General features: G+C 42.8%; 1 protein-coding gene across 1 annotated transcript in view; it reads right to left on the bottom strand.

Annotated features, from left to right (window-relative positions):
• dock11 (dedicator of cytokinesis 11) overlaps positions 1 to 22,809 on the bottom strand; it is a gene marked incomplete in the record, with an annotated part of 95,834 nt that overhangs the window by 17,253 nt on the left and 55,772 nt on the right. The window contains 11 exon segments of the mRNA XM_036146209.1: positions 257 to 439; positions 2,786 to 2,923; positions 3,021 to 3,136; positions 6,785 to 6,930; positions 8,137 to 8,184; positions 8,406 to 8,472; positions 8,589 to 8,709; positions 16,659 to 16,747; positions 17,706 to 17,781; positions 18,968 to 19,081; positions 21,713 to 21,894. Coding sequence (XP_036002102.1) covers positions 257 to 439; positions 2,786 to 2,923; positions 3,021 to 3,136; positions 6,785 to 6,930; positions 8,137 to 8,184; positions 8,406 to 8,472; positions 8,589 to 8,709; positions 16,659 to 16,747; positions 17,706 to 17,781; positions 18,968 to 19,081; positions 21,713 to 21,894 — 1,280 coding nt within the window.

Below are 22,809 nucleotides of genomic sequence, written 5' to 3'. Positions count from 1 at the left end.
CTGCGGACGGCGGGAAGGGGGGGGGGGGAGAAAACATTAGGGGAAAGAGGCAGAAATGTGTTTGAAATGGAGCAGGTTGGGCCAGGGTCCAGCGGGAACAGCTGTCGGCTACTATGACAGAAGAAGAGCCAGAAACTCAGCAGGATGCGTTTAATCGTATCAACTTCACATTCTTCACGTCTCTCAGAGAAGCCCACACATGGATCCATCGGGGGAGGGGGGGTGGGCTCCTTGTTAATGGGAATCCACGGCGTACCTGCAGGTGCGTGCGCAGGAAGGTCCTCCTCTTGGTGTACTCGTAGTTGTTCCTCATCAGCAGGTAGAGCAGCGCCGACGCCTCGGCCCTCAGCGCCGCCAGCTTGGAGACGCAGCATTTGAGCACCTCGCAGCACAGGTCCTCGCACAGCGTCACGCGGCCTTTAAACAGCACGCAGGGGAACTGGGGAGGGAGAGCGCGTTAGCGGATCAAACGCAGAGCCGAGAACGGAGCGCCGAGGTTAGGACGTCAGGCTGGGAGCCGGACGCAGGGACGATAAAAACCTGTGGACGTGAGGGTTCAGCCTAGCTTTGCAAACATATTAAAAACTCATAAAACCATTGAGAGAAAAAAACAACAGCCTTATAAAAGCACCACGACACAAAAACTAATTTGTCTAAATTTAGTTAGAATCGGACATTGAAATGGCAACCCGTGACTAAAACTAAAAGTGTCCCTTAAACGAGTTTTGGAATCCAACAGAAAATGGACAGATTAATAAGAACAACAACAATAATCATCTTTATACAGATAAAGATGATTATCATTACCTGTATGAAGACGAAACTTTATAAATTCAACAATATGTGGAATGGATGGTTACAATATACAAGACAACACCGACCTGACTTTTTTAAGCTGCGTGAACCAGTTGGATTATGGGTACTTTCTAGACGTATGGAGGTGGAGAAGGATTGGAAAAGCAAGAAAACTGCATAGAATGAGCACACTGCACCTCGGTTCGACGCTAAATGGTGTGTGTGATGTCTTGTTTTGATTTTTGTTTTATTGTATTCATAGTTTTGGTTTGCTAACAAAAAAATTGGGTCATCTTAAAGGACAGTCAACTCCGACCAGAGTGCCTATTATTAGATGACCTTGTATGTGTGTATATTTTAAACTTACACCGCAAAAAAAAAAAACACAACAAAAAGGCTTTGTAAATTCCAATTAAACATGTCCTCTGCATCTAAGCCGTCCCTTAGGGGGCAGTGGGCTCCCACTGGGTGGTCCCTGGGGAGCATTCTGGGGCTGAGGGCCTTGCTCAGGGACCCAGAGTGGCAGAATGTGGGCGTGGAGGCTTCCCAGAACAGACGCACCCTGCTCTACACCGCTGGGCCACCCCTCCCCCTTAACAAGATAACAAGATTACCTCCAGTTATAGCTCAGATCTCATATCCCTACAGTTTATCTGATTGTTCAAAAAGTGAAACCAAAATACAGCCGCGTCTCCAGACCAAATGAAAGTTGGTGTTTAGAGTTCGGGGGGGGGGGGGGGCATTCCATGAAGACAAGAACATTTCCATGTATTTCACCTCCTGATCACTTTACAGAGCGAATCAAGGAAAACCTACAGAGAGTAGTCGAGGGTCAACGCTGAGATGGACGTCCCCACGTTGGACTCTTCCAGCTTCTGCTTGGTTGAGATTAAACCCTTCAAAGCCAACTTGTGTTGCATGGTCCTGTCTTACGGAGAAAAGGCTATCTCCTGGCAGTGCTAACCTTTTCTAAATATACTATATTGGTTCTAAACTTTAACTTTTAAGAAGTTAATTGAGGTCTGTAGGGTTTTACATGTGCTTCTTTATTATTTTGTAAACTCTCCAAGCGATGCAACGCTACGGTTAGGTTGTGTCCCTAAGCTTTGAACATCTTACAGATGGCTGTTCAATTTAGGATGTGAAATGGATGTGAGTATGGTACAGCTGCACCAAAGGGAGCGTTGATCAGAGAAGCAGCCAAGAGGCGCAGGGAAACTTGGGAGGAGCTGCACAGACCCAGGGTTCAGGTGGGAGAAACCTGCTGACAGGACAGCTGTTATTCATGCGAATGGCATCGTGTGTGAACGGCGGGAAGGCAGAAGGACTTCCATCATTCTGCAGCATAAAGCGTCTTTATGCTGCAGACATTACATTACAGACATTAACGCCCCGTGACAGCCTCTCGCGTTCTGGCTGTCGGAGGGAAAACGTGCTGGAACACAGTCTTCCCCCACTCGATGCCCGCCGATGCCTCCACCGATAGGCTGATGTTATCACAGGACGCCACGAGGAAGTGGGTGAAGCCCTCCTTCGGGAGGTGCTTACGCTCCCTCGCTCGTCTGCCGTCCAGTCGTGCTGGAGCTTCCAGCTTGGATAAAAAGGAATGTAAATAGCAAATAAAAAAATAAAAAAAGATGTACACAGGAATGGGAAAACTAAGACAGCGTGTAACTCAAGACAGCCAGGCCTGAGATAAACAACACGGTGCATCCCTTCTCCCAGAGAGCCAGGCCGTTTCAGGGGAGCTTCTTACTCAGGTTGTTGATGAAGGGAAAGATAATAATAGATAATAAAATGGGATAATAAAATCGCGAGTGAGCTGCCGTGTTTCTGCCAGACTGTGTCCAAACAAACAGCTCCTTTTACTTTGACATGTGCAGACTATAAAACACCAACGCAGCCTTTCAGCCTGCGTGTGTGTGTGGGTGTGTGTGTGTGTGTGTGTGTGTGTGTGTGTGTGTGTGTGTGTGTGTGTGCGTGTGGACACCTTGTTGATGAAACCCCGCAGCGAGGCGAACACGTGGCGGATGGCCGCTTCGGACTGGCCCACTTTCAGGAAGGTCAGGTAGACGTCGAAGACTTTCCTCATCAGGGGGTTGTGACCGTCGCTGTCCAGCAGCTGGGTCTGCCGTGAGCAAAGGGATTTTAACACGATGAGGCATGGGCTTGATAACCGCTACCGCCTCCGTGCGTAGACGTGGTCAGAGGGTTGCGTTGCTGACCTTAAAACACTGGCTGAAAAGAGAGAGGACGTCCAGGACGCTCAGGCACACCTCGGTGGAGATGTTGCCTTCCAGCAGAGCCTGATGGTGGATCTCCGCCTCCGACGGCCCCGTCCCTTCAACACAGACACGGAGAGCTGGTTTCTTACCCGAGAAAAGGCAGCCAGTGAAGGTTACGGATTCACAGCGTGTCAGAAAAACTGCATGCTTTCCATATTCTTAGGCGTCTGCTGTTCTCTGGTTGGGCAATGAAGAATTTATGGAAAAATAGTGGAACAACTTCCACTTTCTTCAACTTTCCCACAGATCGACAGCTGGATGTTTGAAATAGGACTGGACAATATAGAGAAAAAGCATGTCGATTAAATAGAGATCTGATTGATCGATATCGATAATTATCAAAAAATTCAAAACATATGTTTTAAGTGCAGCCCTGGCCATTTTATGCTGTTGCTCAATTACCTATTCTTAAATAAAGAACACTGAATTCAAGCACAACCCTTTAAACTTTCTACCAAAAAAAAAAATGACTCTTTGAAGCTTGGTGACAGAGCGTTCATTGGTCTGAGTTTGTAATTGGTTGGGAGGTTAATATAATGGTATTAACCTTCATGATAGGCTAGAATGCAAAAGGAAGGAAAACTGTTCTTCTGTTGAACTTTTTTTATTTATTTGTATTTTTTCTATTGAACCTCACATCTATCCATCAATATATATTGTTGCTGAATTATCGTCCTGCCCTAGTTTGAAACATGTGTTTCAAACATCCAGCTGCTCCAACAGGCACAACGATCCCAAACCCCACCATCAAAACTGGCTTTAGGAAAGGATAAGGCTGACTAACACTAAGCTTGCGGAAGCTTCTTTACAGTAAAGTGAGTTTTATGACCATAATTCAAAGGGGTGCAGATAAAAAAAATTAATAAAAAAACCAACCTGCTCCTTAATTGACATCTCTGAACTTTAACAACAGTTGCAGGCGCCAACGTGGACGAGCCAAACGGATTCAGGAGAAAGGCTTTACAGTCAGATGACACAACGACTGAGTCTCCTGGCTATAATGACAAGCTAGTTCAAACGAGTCAGTGTCTGGCTTTCTAAAACCAAAAACACCGTGCCGTGTGTCAAACAGAGCTGTGGCAGCATGGTGCTGCGGGTGATTCCGCTCCAAACGAGTCCGCTTTTCAAAAAAAAAAAAAAAGCTGAAAACGGGAAACATTTTCCTACAGAATAATGATCCAGAAGACATGCAGACGGGCATCAAGCTAGCGGTTCTGCCAGGAAGAGTGGTCAAATATCAAGCTAGATTTAGGTCAGAATGTGTTTGGCCACAACACGTGTGTCATTTACACACTTTCAGTGGGTTTTATCAGGATTTTAAGTGAGCGATGCACCGAGTAGCACAGGATTGCAAAACCCAGGGACGATCTGAGAAGTGAGGCGTGTATATGTGACAGACGCCGTTAAACCCCAGATGAATCACTTCACACGAAATGTGAACAATGGACTGTAAATCTGTCTAAACCGTTATGGAGGAACCAGAAAAAAACGTTTTTCACTAAGGTAATCGTTTGAAACAAATAAAATCATTGAGCTGACGGGAAGAGAATGCACAACGAAGCCCTGAGCACTTTTTCTACTGGTCGGTTATTATTGTTGAGACGTCATATCCGAATCAAACATTTTCAACGGATTCAGTTTATTTTCTGGAACTTTGAAAGACGACCTTAACCACCAATAAATGCGTTCCAGATCCGCAATCTTGTTTTTTCCCCCCCTTTAATGTGTCAGGCATTACTGAGGCCCACACCTGACATCTAGCAACAAGCCTTCTCCATAACCTGCGCACTCGCGAAACATAACACCGTGGGATCTATAAGCAGCCGACTTTAATCTCTTGACAAACAAGCTGCGCAAATAGTCTACGCTCGTCCCTGCAGCGCAGCAAAACTGCCGTTTGAACAAACGTTTGGAGCTTTGCAGTGAATCGACTCTGAGATCCTCAGCTGGCAGGTGAATAACAGACGGTCTCAGTGAACAGAACCACATATTCACATAGCATCCGTGGCCACCCTCCAGAACTGGTTCCTACCCACTGCCGGCTAGGGTTGTGTCTTGGTGTAGCTACACTGCAAAAACAGAACTAAAAATAAGTAAAATTTTTTTGAAATTAGTGCATTTATCCTTGGTTTTAGCAGGTAAATAAGATGATCTGCCAATGGAGTGAGTATTTTCACCCCTAAAATAAGATAATTAAACATCCTGCACTTGAAATAAGATGATAGAGATGAGTCATTCCTATTTTAAGTGTAAAAATCTCATTTCATTGGCAAATCAGACACTGCCGTCCAGGTTCCACAGGTAAACTTGTGTGTGCCAGGGATGCGGTCTGAGCCAAACATGTCGCCAGCGGACCGAATGGTGCTGCTCAAATTCTTGGGCCTGCGTGTTTCTGCTGACAATTCACAGGTCTTAAATCAGTATGCAAGATGATGGGCAAATGGTCTCCTTCCCTAGTGTGATAAATGACATCTTATGAATGTAAAAGTCTTTTTTTAAATAACTAGGTTGAAATTTTTTTATTTAATATACTGCTATTGCCTTTACTTGTTTATATTTTTTTAGTTGGATACTTAGGTCAGCCTGAAGAGTAACCGCCTGGCCAGAGACGTCCGAACGCCTCCTGGGGCCTCGCTGTTGTGCGCTCTGCCGCTGTTAAGCATTACTGTGTGACTTTAACACTTTTAGGAATTTTCCTTAAAAAAAGCAAACAATAGAATAAAAAAGTAAATAAATCCATATAAATAAAAACATAGATACAAAAATACATATAATGTTTGTATTATTGTATATGCTAGAACATCTTGATTATTTTTTTCCAATTTTTTCAATAAAAAAAAAAAGATTTATATAAAATGAATACTAATGTAGCTCCTTTCCCTGCACTTTCTCTGATAAAACCTTCTTTTTTCTCCTGGCCCTCAGCCAATCAGTGAACAGCAGTCGGCTCACGTCACATTTGGGCCCTGCTCAGCTCCGGTCGTATCACCTCCTGAGGAGGTATGAAAAAAGCCAGCCTGGGACGAGAAAAAATGTATAATAAGTGCTCCCAAAGCGGGCAGAGCCAAGCGGAGCCCATGGAAAAAGGAGGGCAACTATTATCAGAATTTCCAGGTTCAGGTAAGAGTCTACGTTCTCCGGACAATACAGGCTTTGATGCTAATCATGCTAACCGCTAACACGAGAACCTAAAGACAAATTAAAACGTAAACATTGTTATTATTTTCTTTGTTTTAAATAAAAATGCCTAAAATACCATAGAATTTCCTCATTATACCATAGAAATATTTTTAAAATCTAACAAATGGAATTAAACGAAATAACTCAACATTTGTGTCCTTTCTAACTGAGGTTTTACGTCTCCTTGATGACTTCTGTCCTCGTATAAACCAGGGAGAAAACGATTCTCTGACGCAGGAACAAAGCTGAACTAGAGTTCATCATTTAGTTTCCGGCTGGTAGATCCAGCACAGCCTACACCTTTACTGGCTCTGCAATTTCCTCCTCAACTCCTTAAAAACGTTCCCCAAAGCGTCACCAGAACTGCACTAAGCAGCGTAAACACCGAGAGAAGCTGAGCTTTCTGGAGCGACGTAAACATATTCTAACACGCACATCTGGCCACGCTCAAAGTCTGAGGAACGGTTAAGGAAGCCAACGTCAGAGAGACGGTGTGTTTTGGTGTAGTGGTGGTAGGGAGTTACCCATGTTGAGGGTGAGGGAGGTTTCCATGGTGCTGAACTGGTGCATCTTGTTCTGCATCAGGCTAGCACGGTTGTAGCGCATGGCCGGCATCGTCTGAGACTTCCTGTCCGAGGAGAAGAGCTTCGACACGCACACGTCCTGGCTCCTGGGGGGTGGAGGCACAAGATTAAAAGGACTTTTTTCACTTTGTGGGCAGATTTAGATTTATTATTCCTTTCATGTCTTACTGATGGACTGAACTGTGAGAGCTATGCGTCATAAAGCTTTTTATGGCCATATGCCGACTTGTGATTTTAAGTGGCGTTTTCTGCGAGTTACTCGGGAGTGTTTGTTTGTCTGCAGGTTGTAACTGAAGCAGTAAAACCGAGGAGCCAGAAACCAGACCTCCCAGATGCAGGTGCTGCGTTACAGTCACATGACTGTCCCGTCTGCAGCTCTCAGATAAAATGCAGTTCAACGACTGGGACACAATTAGCTGTATCTCTCGCTAAGTTGGTCAGTCAGGTTACAGGGGGTGAATAATGATGCAGTCACTCACTTTGCTTTGCATATTTTTATTAGTGGACCGGAGGCCACGAACGAGGGATTGCTGGCAGGAAAAAAAGATGCAAACGGGAACTCAGGAGCAGCGTGGTGAGTATGACATATTTAATGACCGGGAAGGTTACAGGCTAGGCACAATGAGGCCGCGGGTCCTGGCAAAGAGCAAAGACTGGTAACTGTTTAAACACTGAGAGGGAGAGGAGGAGGTATGGTGAGCAGGTGTGGCTTCCAGAGGAGAGATCAGCGAAGGCTGAGAGCTCAGGGAAGGAGAGAAGACCGAGCAGAGGGCAGACACGAAGGATACAGAAGGAAGTCACCAGCATATCAAACAGTCCACAAAAGTAGCAACTAATGAACAGACCGTGAGGGAAAAGCAACTATAGGAAGCACGGCCCGCTGAGCGTAACACAAACACCTGAAGATCATGACACCAGAGGCCCTGTGGAAAACGTTGAAGCCGTACTGACCACCAAAAGGAATGAAATATCCGAATAAGCAGCGACTCGGGACATTTTGTGTTCCACTTCTGACCCAAAACACTAAAATAAATCAACCTTTCCGTAACACCCTAATTTAGGCTCGTGTAAGTTGTACTGTAATTTGTTCGTGTAGAAAATCATAAATTAATAATTTACTGCTCAGGATGTAAATGCTTAAGATGGATGAAACCCAAGGTAGCATTAAAATCAGACAGTGTAGGCTGATCTGACAAGAAATCCCCCTGAAGTCATGGCCCTGTGCAGCAGCTGAATCCGCTGACATTAAGATAACAACGCTGTTCTTGGGTTGTAGTGGGTTGCCGCCTCACCTGCTAATGTTTCTCTTTCCGATGTATCGGAGCTGGATAATACAAGTCCTGCAGGGGAAAAAAACAAACAAACAAGAAACCATGGATCTCACCTTTGCTGTTGGCATTTGGATTGCATAACCGAGAACAGGTTATTCCCTGCCAGGAGCAGGGAATAACTCCAACCAAGTTCAGACATGACTGGACTGGTACCCAGTTTCACTAAAACGTTTAGAGGGTGTAACAACCAGACAAGTAGAGAATAGTTTCTGTATTCCCATACAACTCACTCAAGCAAGCTGAGGAAGTTCATGATGTCCTGAGGGCTGAGTTTGCTCCAGTAGGCCGTCAGAGTTTCTGCAAGACAGTTGTTGTTTTTTCCATAAGCCGACACGCACCCACTCTCTGAACTCCTTTCGAGTCAAAGCCAATTTATAGAATTAAGGGGTTGCATGTGTAGGTCTGTGACTGACCCTCCGACAAGGTCTTGGCGATGTGCAGGAAGGAGAACAGGAGGCCCTTGATCTCGTAGTGGCCGAGCCTGCCGGCAGGAGGCCCGGCGCTGCTGCTCATGGTGGAGCCGCGACGCTGCAGCTGAAAGCAAACACACAGATACACAATCACTTCCAGGACAATGGTGCCCAAGGTGCGTCAGCACCAAATCACTACTGGCTGCTTCCCAGCTGCAGGGATTAGCGGATCAGTCTGTTTACTGCTGGATCCCAGTCGGTGTGGCCGGCCGGCCCAAATGAAACTGTTATTTCTATGGTGGAATGTAAACCCAAGAGCGTGCTCGGTGCTGCTGTTTGCATTCCTCCGGCTACAAATGCGCTGGAGCTACTCTAACTCGGCTGTCGGCGGCGGCCACGAGGTAACACAGTCGGACAGCGTCTGTGGAGTGTCACTGGACGACCTGCGGAGCCCGCTTTCACCGACCCATGTGTGGGCATCCCCGCAAGGTCAACAAAATCCCCAGAACCTACAGAGACCAGCTGCTCCAAGTCCCTGCCAAGCACAACCTTGAGGTTCTGGGCCCACATTCACAAAACAATCCTGTGACTAAAAGTAGCTCTTGGTGACGACATTCTTCTTTCTTAGAATTGTACCTCGGTAAGATCAAAGTCTTTGGAAAGCACCTGAGGCCGTGACGGGTAAAAGGCGCGGCTCTAGTAACATAATCGTATTGAGGAAAAATTAATAATAGGTAAAATATTGAATAAAAAGTGGAAAAATTTACAAATGTACAATGTACATTTCATAAATGTATGGTCTTTAACAGACAGACATATGGCATATTAACGTATAAATATGTGATTTCATACTGAAATACTTTGTTTTATGCTCTTAAACAAAGAGACATTGCTATTACAAATCAGTACTGAAACAAGTTGGTTTGTTCATTTAAATGTATTTCACTCTCTCACACACAAGCCTGAGCCTTTTCTACACACCAACAATAATTTCTTCATATTTTGCATGCAGTGCATGCAAACACACATATTTTAAAGGCCTAGAAAGTGTTCTTTAAAATGTCCAGATCATTCCAGTGTCTTACACCACCCTGCTTACAACTAGGGCTGGAGCTTCAGACCCGTGAGTGGTTCTGCACAGCTTCTTGCACGTGTTTGTACTCTGTAACTCCAGGGTTCCTTAATTTGACAGCATGATTCAGCCTTAGTTTGTGAAATACAGCGAAAACAGATTAATAAGTATAAAATTATGGTCCATCTGTTGGGTTTATGCATTGTTCTCACCAAATAAAAACTTAGCTTCAGACCAAATCTGAGCCCAAAATGGTGATCTGCACCACGTGTTCTACTTTCAATAGTTATCTCGGTTATTGCAGCTGTAAGCAGCAGAAAATACAGCTAAAGTTGCTCTCTCTGTGCTTACTGCCATTGGCTGCTATGCCAGCCTTGAGTAGGAGAAACCTATCCAAGATGGCGGCGACGCAGGATGCGCTCCTGCATGTAAAGAGGCGTCTACGTATATAATGTCTATGGTTGTAGCCAACATGCCTAAGGATCTGAATTTGTTCCAATAAAATTGAAGATCCAACATCTTTACACTAAAGGATTTTTCTAAACTGGACTGTCAGTGGAAACAGAAAGTTTTAGAGGAAGGACGGCCAACCGACTCCAGAGCTCACTTCAAACAAGTGGGACAAAAAAAGGTTTTCAACCGGAGTGGTAGCCTACACTGGAAAGGACTGGCTGTGCTAAAAGACGGTGCATTTTTCTGCCTTCGATGTCTTTTCATTTCCATTTATTTTCTCTGTACTGAAAAGACTGAGAACATCCAGTCAGGATAGGACGGATCCAGGGTGATTATCTCCACTGAAGCTGCCAGGCTTTTACCACCAAGTGACAGAGGTATTCACGGAGAAGCGTAGACTTTATACACAAATAAAGTCAATATCACAATCAGTTTTCTATTTTAATTTAAAAAAAAGGTAATTTAACGTTACTTTATGTAAAAATATCCGACTTCAAGACGTAATAAACGGCATTTAAACCGCATTTTGTAATAATCACCACAACCTGCGCGGTATTTCGTACGTTCTGATGATCAGCGTGTTCTGGACATTCAGAAATGGACTGCGCCTGCTATCCTGCTCGTGTTGCTGAAGCAGCCCCGGTTGCAGCTGGTTTGTGGATCAACTTTGGTCCCATTTACCAAGCAGCATTCCAGTGTGTTTGTGTTGCTTATTCTGGCACAAAAAGCATCCTGACCCCACAGGTCCTCAATGAGGCTGAGGGCAGAACTGCAAGCAGGCTGTTTAAGCCTCTGCTCCCCTAAATTCAGGAAGCCGGCTGTGATAAACCGCGCTCTGTGGTCCGAACATGGACATTTTGGAGTTCATCCCTAAGAGTGCAGAATCTTATCTCCAATTGTTTTTGCTTTGACATTTCCTCCATTGATGTTAAGCCTCGTTTTTCAATGAAGGAGGGTGGCACCTCAAACCATAGCTCTTCTTCCTCCAAAAGCTGTGATGTTTTTAGAGCAGCCATCAGCCTTGCATTCTCAAAATCTTCTGCACACTTTCCCCTTGTGATCTAGCAGAGCAAATATTCTCCCACAAGTGCGGCACTATTTTACTGAGAAATAAAGAAGCTTTGCTAAGGAATGAGATTTAGAGCCAAGAAGCAACATTACAACAAATACACTGCAAAAACTGATCTAAAAATAAGCAAAATATTCTTCAAGTTAGCGTATTTATGCTTGATTTGAGCAGGTAAGTAAGATCATTTGCCAATGGAATGAGTATTTTGACCCCTAAAATTAGATAATTAGACATACTGCGCTTGAAATAAGATGATGGAGATGAATTGTTCCTGTTTTAAGTCCAAAAATCTTATTCCATTGGCAAATCATCTTATTTACCTGCTCAAATCAAGGACAAATACACTCATTTTAAGAACATTTCACTTATTTCTAGTTCTGTTTTTGCAGTGTACACTACATCTAGCACACCTATATTTTCTTTGTTTCTGCTAGGTTCATTTCAATAAAGTGATTTTTACGGTTGCATTTCATTTTCTTGCTTTCAGTTTAATGACTAGATGCTTCATGTTTTATTTTGTCAACTTTATTCCACATCTTGTATGTCATTAGCTGTTTGTTGCTCTTTAGACATGTGAAACATGAAAAAGTTGAGGCGGAATTAGGTCAAGCACTTATGAAAGAACAAATAAAAAGGAACCGAAATAACAGAACTACATTTTATTGCAGATGTGGCATGAGGGACTGTCTGCAGATCCTCAAGGAAATCACTAAACGGTTTAAAAGTGTTCAATCGACAGAGAATGTGGCTTCTCGTGCCTCTGCAGCATCTGCGATGCACCGTCACAAAGCACAGATGCAGATTAAGACCGATCAGGATTCCAGAGCAAGCAGCCAGAGTTCTCAGCATCCTGAAAGTCAGGCCCTGTGCGATGTTACGGAGTTGCATTCATGTTTGAATCAAAGTTCACCTTTGACAGATAAATGAAGGTGTTTTCCCCAACAAGACAATCTGAAACCCAAATTCTGCGCACATTCCAAAGTGCCAGGGAGAAGGAAGACAAGGGTCTGCCTCCCGCGGCGCCCTGACTGAACCAGTACGGACATATAAACCTTTTATGTGGATCTGAGGCCGTTCTAGTGGGGAGAAATCAGGAAAGGAGATCAACAAATCAATTTAAGTTGACAGTGCTAAACATGAGCCATTTGACGTTAACTCATTTTTCAACAGATGATATTAAAGTAAATCTAAAAATTCCTCCGTTTTTGGCGGTTCACCATTATATTTTATTTTGAACGATTTGACTTAGGGAGCACAGGGGAGCAGTTGGTAGCTTTGGGCGGGGGTCTCTCTGCATGGGGTTTGCCTGTTCTCCCTGTGCTCTCTCCGGGTACTCCCGCTTCCTCCCACAGACAAAAACATGACTATGAGGTTAACTGGTCTCTCCAAATATCCCTTTGGTGTGAATGTGTGTGTGTGTGTGTGTGTGTGTGTCTGGTTGTGTGTCTCTGTGTTGCCCTGGTGTACCCTGCCTTTTACCCAACGACTGCTGGAGATAGGCACCAGCAGCCCCTGTGACCCTGTTTAGCGGGTTTAGATGATGGGTGGATGACTTAACTTAGGCTCAGATTTACTTACTCACTTTCTGAATTTCACCATGACATTTTTAGATTTACAGTGAGCGTGTACTGAAGTTGGAGCATGAACGATGTGGACAGAGAGACGTGTCACCCATGGATCTGAGTAAGGTCTCATAACTTTTTCCAAAATATGGGGGCATTCTGAAGCCAATAACTGGCTTAGTAAGTACAAAAGGCATTTTTCTCAATTTTGCACTGGATGTATGTAGAACCCCAGAATAAACTATAAAATTATAAATAAAGTCATTTTCTTGATTATGGAGATGAGAAAGTCAATTTAAACTAAAGCAATTTTTTTGACATTTTTTATGCTAATTTTAAGAAATGACCACTGTAAAAATAAATAAATAAATAAATAAATAAATAAATAAATAAATAAATAAATAATAATAATAATAATAATAATAATAATAATAATAATAATAATAATAATAATAATAATGAAATAAAAGGTTGGGTTGCTATGTACTGCTGAACTCTAATAAGGAATTTGCCAATCTTGACACGAAGCTGTTGTTTTTCTGTTCAGACTCACATACACTTGGAGTAAGGTGAAACAAATTTAGTTGCAGTTCTTGTTTAATGAACCACAGCTATCCCACAGCAACGGTAAAGGGCTGGGGATGTTGCTCCGAGCTCAGCAGAGAATGTGGGGGGGTGGGGGGGGTGTTTGGCATGGTGGAGTATTACCAGAAATCTGGAAGCATTGTTGATTCTGTTTAATTCTTATGTTTTGTGCCAAATCATGTGTAAATAAGGTGCCTTATCTGAGACTACTGGACACAAAAAAACACACTTTTAATGAAGGGTAATATGATTATATTATTATAGCTTTTCTTTTTATTATTATTATTATTATTATTAACTTAGATCCTCACCATAAATAAATCATGAATCTTCTGAACACCTAACCCCTTGAATACCAACTCAAGCATTTAAAATTCCTCTCTCTCTTTTTTAAAAGAAAACACAAAAGGTAGATACCACGTCATAGATTCTTTGCTAAACATTTCCTTTGTTCCATAAAGCTGTGAAAAGCTGTAAAAAGTAGATTTATGAACTATGTTTCTTAATGTTTACAGGCCTCCTAAGTCTAAATCATACTTTCTTGATTATCTTAATGACCTCCTATAGGTGATATGTGTTTATTATGACTGTTTATTTATTATGGGAGATTTTAATATTCACGTTGACAACCCTGAAGACAGTCATCATGTAACTGTAACATGTAACTGATGTTGCTCTATCTGATCACTTTTCTGTTACCTTTGAAAGCATCATTTCCATTGACTCATTCAGCCAAAGGGACATCATAGGAAAACATACCTTTAAGGACGATGCCACTGAAACCTTTAACCAAGCTTACTCTTTCACTTCCTCTTTGTCCTGTAACTCAGTAGATTAACTAGTAGATAACTTTCATTCTAAAGTCTCAGACATTACTGACTGCATCGCTCCAGTCAAAGTGAAGGTTGTTTCTGGGAAGAAAAAATGTCAAAAAGCTGAACGCATGTGGAGAAAGACGAGACTCCAGGTTCACTAAGACATCTATAAAGAGAGACTTTAAAGATATAACTTTAAACTTAAAAATGCAAGGGAATCTTTCTTCTCTGAGACCATCAACAAAAACATTAATAATGCTCGTTCTTTATTTGCCACGATCAACAGGTTAACAGCTCCAAAATCTGGGAGTAGTGATGGACTCAGACCTGAACCTCCAAAAGCATCTAAAGACGATTACAAGGTCGGCCTTCTATCACCTGAAGAACATTTCCAGGATTAAAGGACTAATGTCTCAGCAGGATCTGGAAAAACTAATCCATACGTTTATATTTAGTAGAATTGATTACTGCAACGGTGTTTTCACAGGTCTGCCTAAAAAGTGGATCAGACAGCTGCAGCTGATCCAGAACGCTGCTGCCCGCGTCCTCACTAAGACTAAGAAAGTAGAGAACATAACCCCAGTTCTAAAGTCCTTACACTGGCTCCCTGTATCTCAGAGAATAGACTTTAAAATACTTCTGTTAGTCTATAAATCCCTGAATGGCTTAGCACCTAAATACATCACAGACTTGTTATCAGTGAATCAACCCTCCAGACCATTAAGGTCTTCTGGCTCCCGCCTACTCTGCATACCCAGAATCAGAACCAAACATGGAGAAGCAGAACTATTTCCTATGCTCCACTTATCTGGAACAAACTTCCAGAAAACTGTAAAAGTGCTGAAAGCCTTTAATTCCAGATTAAAAACACATTTGTTTAGGATTGCCTTTGACTGTTCTAGTTAAACTGTTTTGCTGAAATATAATTAGTTTAAGTTTGTAGTCCAACTGTTTTTAAAATCATTAATATTTGCTTCTAGTTTCCATTTTCCCATGTTTTATTTAGTTTAAATCTTTCTACATTTTATTTCAACTTGCTTTTGTTCAGTTTTCCTATGTTTTAATCATGTAAAGCACTTTGTCCTTGTACTCAAATGTGCTGTACAAATAGATTTGCCCTGACTCGCCTTGCCTTTGCCTTGTAAAATAATAAAACATCAACTTTTGTAGGAATTATAACACCAAAAGCAATGAAAAAAAAAAAACTCCCATAGCAATGTTTATGTATTCAAAAAAAAAGCATTTTGTTTGGAAGTCACTTGCAAAAACATGCTGAAGGGGCACAAATTGTTCTGACATAGAGTAAAAATAACTGGGAAGAAGAACAAAAGATGTGAGAAAAGGAGGACAGATCAGAAGAAACATGGCTGAGCTCCATTGTGAGCAAATAGAGTGAAGCAGTCAAGTAGCTTCTAGTGTGGAGCACTCGGGTTTGTTATCTGCTGTCTGATAAATAGCCCATTTCCTCCGTCTGTTTACAAAAACTAACCTTTCAGGCTGAGCGAATGGTTTACTTCTTCCACTTTTCCCATCTCCCTTACATTAACCGACCATTGCTGTGTCGTGCAGTGCTGGGTATGCATCATTGCTATTCAAGTCGCCCTTTAAATCTCTTTTACTAATCCCTATCCATTAAGCTTTTGACTGTACTGAGAAGCATTGATCAGACTGGGGGAACATTTTATTAGTAACCTAAGTTTGTAACCTATAACTTCCCTGTGGTGCAAATATGACAAGATAGAGGTCCGTTTCTCTCGGCCACTCTTCCTCATGGCGAAGCAATGAGAAACGTGCAATGGAAGTAACCCAGATGCATGCTGATTTTCATACGCAGGTAATGGACTAAGAGCAAATAGCTACTCACCTTGTGTTTCTCAAATTTACATTCACAACAACTGAAATCTTTGCAAAACGAGACTGGTCGAGGACCGAGTTTAGCTGGTCACCACACAGTGAGGGGAAGGGGCCGAGAAAACAAAGTTTCTCCAAACTGCTCTCTTAAAGAACCGCAGCTAAGAGTGGTCTAACCCCAACCCCAACCCCAACCCCAACCCTAACCGGCTGTTTGGGAGTAAGCCAGAAAACAGCCGTTCCTCTCCTGCATCCCAGCCCTAAACCTTCGGAGGTTCCTAAACTCTCCAGGCACTTTAACTGGAGCCGTGTGCTTCGGTCAGAATACAGCTAAACTGAGCTCATGCCTGAGCGCATGACCCGCTGAACTCTTTGAAACCCCCGCAACAAAAATCCCACAGAAAACTTTATGGCAGAGCTGAGCACGAGAGAGTATAAGGAAGGACTCAAGAGTCCAGGAAATACGGAGAGGAAAGGTCGCAGATCCCCGTCTCTCGGTGCTATAATCTTGTGAAATGTCCTATTATAGGAGAAGACTGAGTGTGGTCCCGTCAGCGGGGGTTCCCAACCGCCATTGCGAGGGTTTCCGACAATAAAGACTCGGTGCTTCCACTTCTCATCCCACTCTCCTGCTTACACCAGTGGATTAATGCGAAACGTTCTCACCTCAAGGCTGTCTGGTGTTCCTGAGTCCATAAACAGAGAGCCTCTGGAGTCCTCCCTCCTCACGACTTGGCCATTCAGAGCTGAGAGACCTGGAGCCAGAGCAGCACAGAATGATTACTGGAGCTGAAATAAGGCGTAACGTTGCCACCACAGAGGCTGGCTGGTAAACAGACTCCAGCACGCCATCAGTCAGAAGGCCGCTGATTTTACTCAGAACCATCATCTCGCAGCTCTCAGGGGACATGACATGGCTTTTCAATTCAACAGTTGTATTTTACAGAAGGAGTTGTCTGACTCTGTTTATAAACACACATCGGCACCCGGGACCTGCTGCCAAAAGCGGTTTTGGGAAGCCTGTGTTTAGAGTTTGCACATGTTGATGAGGCTAAATGGCTGAGATTGCCCGTTAAAGCATAATTTTAGTGACTTAATAAGGCCCAGGCGGTCAGCTCAGATCTCCCTTCAGCACCTTTCAGACACGTGCACAGATGAAATTACGGACACGGACGGCAACTGGAAAATCACGGCTGGGCCTAAATGCAGAAAGGGGCGCCTGTCATCTGTACTCAAACCGACCAGCCAATCAGCATCTTGCCCGACGAACCGTGATCTCAGGCGCCAAAAAAAAATAATAATCTGAGGAAATCAAAAAATAGCAATGCGTATTGTGTGTGAACATTAGGTGCTTCCTGTTGATATTAGCATGCTATCCTCGCCCTTTTCCCGTGCCGCTTTCATCCCAACACAACCGTGTCACTTGTGCACAGATTCAGAACCCTTTACCATAACAGAGGAGTCCGGTCCTGGAAAGTGGTCTATATGCAGCGGCGAATGCCAAGAAGAAATGAGCAGTAATGTAGAGCGCACGTGGGTCTGTGCCCAGCTGTGGCTTTCCCGCTGAGTGCTGCTAATGGATTAGGTCGTGTGTTACGTAAAACCTATCTGTGGTGCCGTGGGCCCCGTGCGGCCGTGACACGGGCCAATCTGTAAACAGGAAGGGGTCGGCCGGTCGGTGTTCTGTGGAGGCGCTGCGGTTTCTCGACTCACCGTGGTCTTTATCCATGGCGGTGCTGATTCTCCTGCTGTCTGTGGAGCTGGTGGATATCAGGTCATCTCTGGAGCCCTGGCAGACCGCAGAGACAGATTCAGACGGAGATACCCGCAGCTTGCTTCATGTTTTACTCCACTCAGCTGGACTTTTTGTTCCAGTGCAATGGACTTTAGAAATACACCTTCTATTAAGTCTACTTTTGTGCTTCAATATAACTGTAATTTAAATTATTCAACAGGATGAAGTATTGAATTCAGTTTGGTAGTTCACTACTCGATCCCAAGGAGGAAAACGTTGTGGCCTTTTTAACTAGAAAGGGTTACAGTGGCATTTCAACGCTACTGAAGTTGGTCGTCTTAGCCCTCTGCTTTCACAGGCAGCCTCTAGAAGCAGTGTGTCAGTGTTAGAAGTCCAGGGAAGTCGAAGAAGAATGAATACAAAAAGCTTAAATGTGACAAAGGAGGGATTTTTATCGTAAAACGCAGCGTCAAAGCTTGAAAAAACAACAACAAAACAAAAACGCACGGTGGCCGAGGACTAATGCTCCGGGCTTGCTTTGCAGCTCTGGGGCCTCTGGAGTTCCTGAGATCTTCAGGTATAACGGCAATGTGTTTGGGGAGGCCCCACCCACTGGCCCCCAGATGCAAACAGGAAAAGAGTCAAGGTGTTGCCACGGTTCATCCAAGGTCCAGCTCTCGGACCACGTGACGTGCTGTTTCACAAGCTTTCACAAGTGAATATCGGCCAACCTCGGTCACATGAAGCAACCTGTGGCAGGAGCCCTCATTTCATCACTTCTCTGCGGGCCCCGATAAGCCCCTACGCAGCCTGCTTATGTCCGGCCCTTGCTGCAGAAGGTGGTTTGTTTCATCACGTTCCCCGGTGTTTTGTTTCCCACGCTGCCTCTGGAGACTAATGTGACTCGGGTCATTGTTCATCATTCAGCTATTTTTAGATCTGCTGAAGACCAACAGGTGCTCTGTTGTATCCTCATACATAAACCCACAGACAAGAACAAGGCTCCACTTTGTCTTTTGTTTTTGTTTTTTTTTACCGTACATCACATATCTGCTGTGTCATGGTTTCTCTTTCCCTGAAAAACCTAAAACTAGTTTGGACTTGAAAACCAAATGTACAGCTTCCAATGAAACATAACGTAAACAGCCGTGCTACGATTGCATCTCTTTCGAGGGAATTTTCATCAACAGCTTGAAGCAGAGTAATTAAACGTGGGGCACCGGAGGGCCAGGAGACTCACATTTAGACCGAGTCCAAGGCTCGACATCAGCGGCTGGGCCGACAGCTGCTTGAGGTTCTGGTAGAGCAGCTCGTACAGGGGCAGGTACAGCATGCAGATCCTGGCCTGTTGGTTCTGACACGTTCAAAAATAACAGATCAGCACTTCAAGTTGCTCTCTAAAGTAAAGCTGAATATCATCACACATGTGGCATGATAGATGCGGTGCGGTTTGCGTGAGCATAAATGGAAATTGTCCTAAAATTGAAGTCATACATTTCTGAAAACATGAAAAAAAAATAAATCAACAAACTACGTAAGGTTCAAACAGCCCTGACATGTTTCACAAATGATTAAAACATTATTATTTTACAACTATGTGCTTCAGTCATTTCTTATGAGAAGCATGAAACCTTCAAAAGTTTTAGAAAATCTATTTTCCAGACACAGGGGTTAATGCATGCAAAAAAAATAGATACATTTTTTTAAAGAGCCCAAACAATACATTTTAACCACTTGTTTCAGTAAAACAAAATAACAAAAAATATGTGTTATCTAAGACAGATTTTAAGGTAACTTTATTTTACCATTTGGTTTGAAACTTTAGCTTACCACCTGCTGGTTTATTTTCTATAGGAAACTAGAAATAAAAAGATATTATTTTACATACACCTATAACAAAAATCACCAACCACCATGTTAAAGAGAAGGATTGAAAGACCCTGAAAAATAACTGATATGCTGACATGAATAGATTTCAAACAAGCTTGATTTAAAGCAATTTAAATGAATGCTGGCCAACAATTAACATTTGTAATGCCGATTAATCTCATGCACATTTTTGCAACGATACAAGATTGATCTCTGCATTATGCGCATAATTCAATAAACAATTTAAGAGTCCATATCGCCTTTTTAATTCTAAGATACGGTTTTATGAACAAAATCCCAATAAACGTTTGGGAAAACACTTTAACCAGGTGAGGTGCTTTTGAACAGCAGTATTCCCTTGGTGTTTCTAGTAAAATTTCGACACTTTTTATTTTTAGCACAATAAAAACCCAAAGCTACTTCCTGCTTCTGAACATTTACTGATGAAAACTGGTCTTCCATTACTATATTTCAGGTAAAGTTGAACTTCAAGTCTAGTGGCCCAATACCTTTGCCTAAAGCAGAGATGTGTGTTCTCTGTCTTGTGACTCTTCTTGCAGCTTGATCTCACAGCATCATCTGGGCAGGGTGTGAGCTAACCACTAGCGAGCCTAATTTAAGATTTACTGAGGAAAATCATCCCCAACAATTGAATTTAAGCAACAGTGTAATACTTTAACTATATGCAACCTTTAGTACAATTTGTTTATGGTTTATTTCCTTTAGTTTGGTAAACTACTGGCATCCCAGTGTGGATAGATTTGAAACTAGCTTGTTTTATGGTTAAATAAAATAATAAATAACAAAATAAAAGAACAGGTTGTTTCAACTCAAGCCACACAGCTTGTCCTTAAGGTGCAATGTCGGCACTTTTGCTTGCAGTACAATGGCGCTGTTTAGTGACGCTTTCACTTCCCTGCCACTCCAGTCTCTCTTCACTCACTCTTCTGCAGGCTCGCTCCTTTCTGGACTTGTCTCGGTGGTAATAATTGGTTGAGTCATACAGCTCAGGCCGACCGCAGACCGCCACTATCAGTTTTTCTTCCACGTTGAATGAAAACTGCTTCGCCGCAGTCCTTCACCCCACGTCACCGCCACATTCGGTTCCTGATTGGTTGTCGCACCGCGGCGAGACGCAAACGTTCAGCTATTCCACCTCCAACATTTCAACTTTGCATCCGTCGCAGGTTTCGTGTTACTCTGGCTTCGCTTTATTTGCCAAAATTGCTCGTTTTCAGTCGCTAGGTTTGCCTCTGTGGCCTTGCTTAGCGTCGCTTCGTGACACCTGTGCATAGGCATATCATGTGAAATCGGCCTGCCACGTCGCCGCTCAATGCGAACGCACCTTCAGGAAGGCTAAAACAATTCTGGCGGCGGAAGAGAGAAGGAGCTTGGATTCGGCTTTGTGTTCAGAAACTGTTTCCCAGAAAACAACGCCACAGTAGAGAAACAAAAAGACAAAAATGACCATATTGTTTTAGGTATGCAAAGTTGGGTCGCATTAATGCATAAAAACAATGACAACCCTTCACTGTAAAGATAAGTTTACCAACGTTCTCTGTCAGCAGCTGCTATCAGTGATGGATATGCACTAAACAGTGGTTTATTTGCATAACAGACAGTAATGTCGCTTTGGGAGAAGAGATTAAATCTTTTGTACAGTTGGTGACTTGTGTCACATTAAACATTAACTTGTTAAATGCAAATGACAAAAGGTACCATTTTAAAATAAATACGCGGACAAGAGAGAAAAATATGATCTGATAAACACGTGAACTTTTATTACTAACTGGGGAAATGTCACCATTTGTCGGTACCTGATGTTACAACTAGCGTCAAATAAATTCATGTTTCATTTTAAGCTCTGATCTAAAACATTGGCATTATTTCAAATGGCCGGTCTGAAATGCCAAAAGGTGCGAGTGCACATGTGAACGTCTGATTGTCTCTGCATTGGCCCTTTCATGGAATATCGGTCTATCCGAGATACACAGTTCCTCTGGTCTGCTGACAGCCGGGATCGCTCTGGACCCCAGTGAAAGAAAAAAGGGTTCAAACAGAAACAGGACACGGATGGATGATTGGGTGTCCCCTTCATCTTCCTGATCGCTCTCACCTTGAATGCTGTGTAGCGGTCGTCCATAGCGTGTTTAATGAGGAGGTTCTTGAGAATGCTCACGGCCAGCTGTCTGACCTCGGGCCCCTGCTGCAGAGCTTCGGCCACTTCTCTCATCAGCAGACCCACCAGGAAGTGATTCCTGCAGTATTCCTCTGTCAGACTGAACTCCAGACTCTGCTCTGTATTTGGGGCAGACGAGACGTATTAGCGCATTAGTACAGGATGAAGTGAGCGTTCCTTCAATGAGCATGAAAGGGAAAATGAAATGTAATCCCCGATAGTGCAATTTGCTACTTTTTTTTTTTTTACTACAAAAAGAAAAAACTGTGTCTGGGAAAAGTTGTAATTCCAAAAATCATGGAAAAAAATGAATGTTCTTTTAATATCCAATCATAATGAAATATCAGTTCTTCTTTATCAGGTATTCTTTATGGGATAAATACAACCGTACAACACCAGATATACTACACTGTGGCAGGATTTTTTTTAACAAAAACAAAATGAAGCAGCAGTGTGTGTTAAACTAAGTCCATCTAATCATCAGACAGTTCCGCTATATGAGACTTACATAATCACCTGGTTTTTCATATATTTTTTTTCATATGAAAAGTAAACCACCTAATTCAAAAAAGGTGTGCAAATATTCTGATGTGGGGAAAAGGACTGTTGTATGTGGTGTGTGGAATCAGTGGGGATATTAAAATTGCCAAAATATTTCCATCAAGCTCTCGCAATTTTGAATAATCCATTAGCTCTGGCATATGCCCAATATATGTTTAATAGAAGGCTACTAGTTTCCGTCAATGTGCTTCATAATTTCTGTTATTTTGAAACCATAACCTTCCTATAACATGCTGGAACTTGTGTTTCAAAAATTACCATTTTAAAGACTCAAATAACTTCATATTAGCCTTTGTTTCCTTTGTTTATTTTTAAGATAGCTTAATTTAGCATGGACAACAGAAATTTGGTCTTTAAAGTCCAAACAAGTTACAGAATAACTTCATAAAATCTAAGCTGTGTTTGAGACAAATATAAATATATACAAGCTTATTTTTGTCTTAAGCTAAGATATTTTACTCTATTTTAGTTTT

Source organism: Fundulus heteroclitus, chromosome 14 (genome assembly GCF_011125445.2).
Source record: "Fundulus heteroclitus isolate FHET01 chromosome 14, MU-UCD_Fhet_4.1, whole genome shotgun sequence".
Lineage (NCBI taxonomy): Eukaryota > Metazoa > Chordata > Actinopteri > Cyprinodontiformes > Fundulidae > Fundulus > Fundulus heteroclitus.
This window is presented reverse-complemented; position numbering and strand designations above follow the sequence as displayed.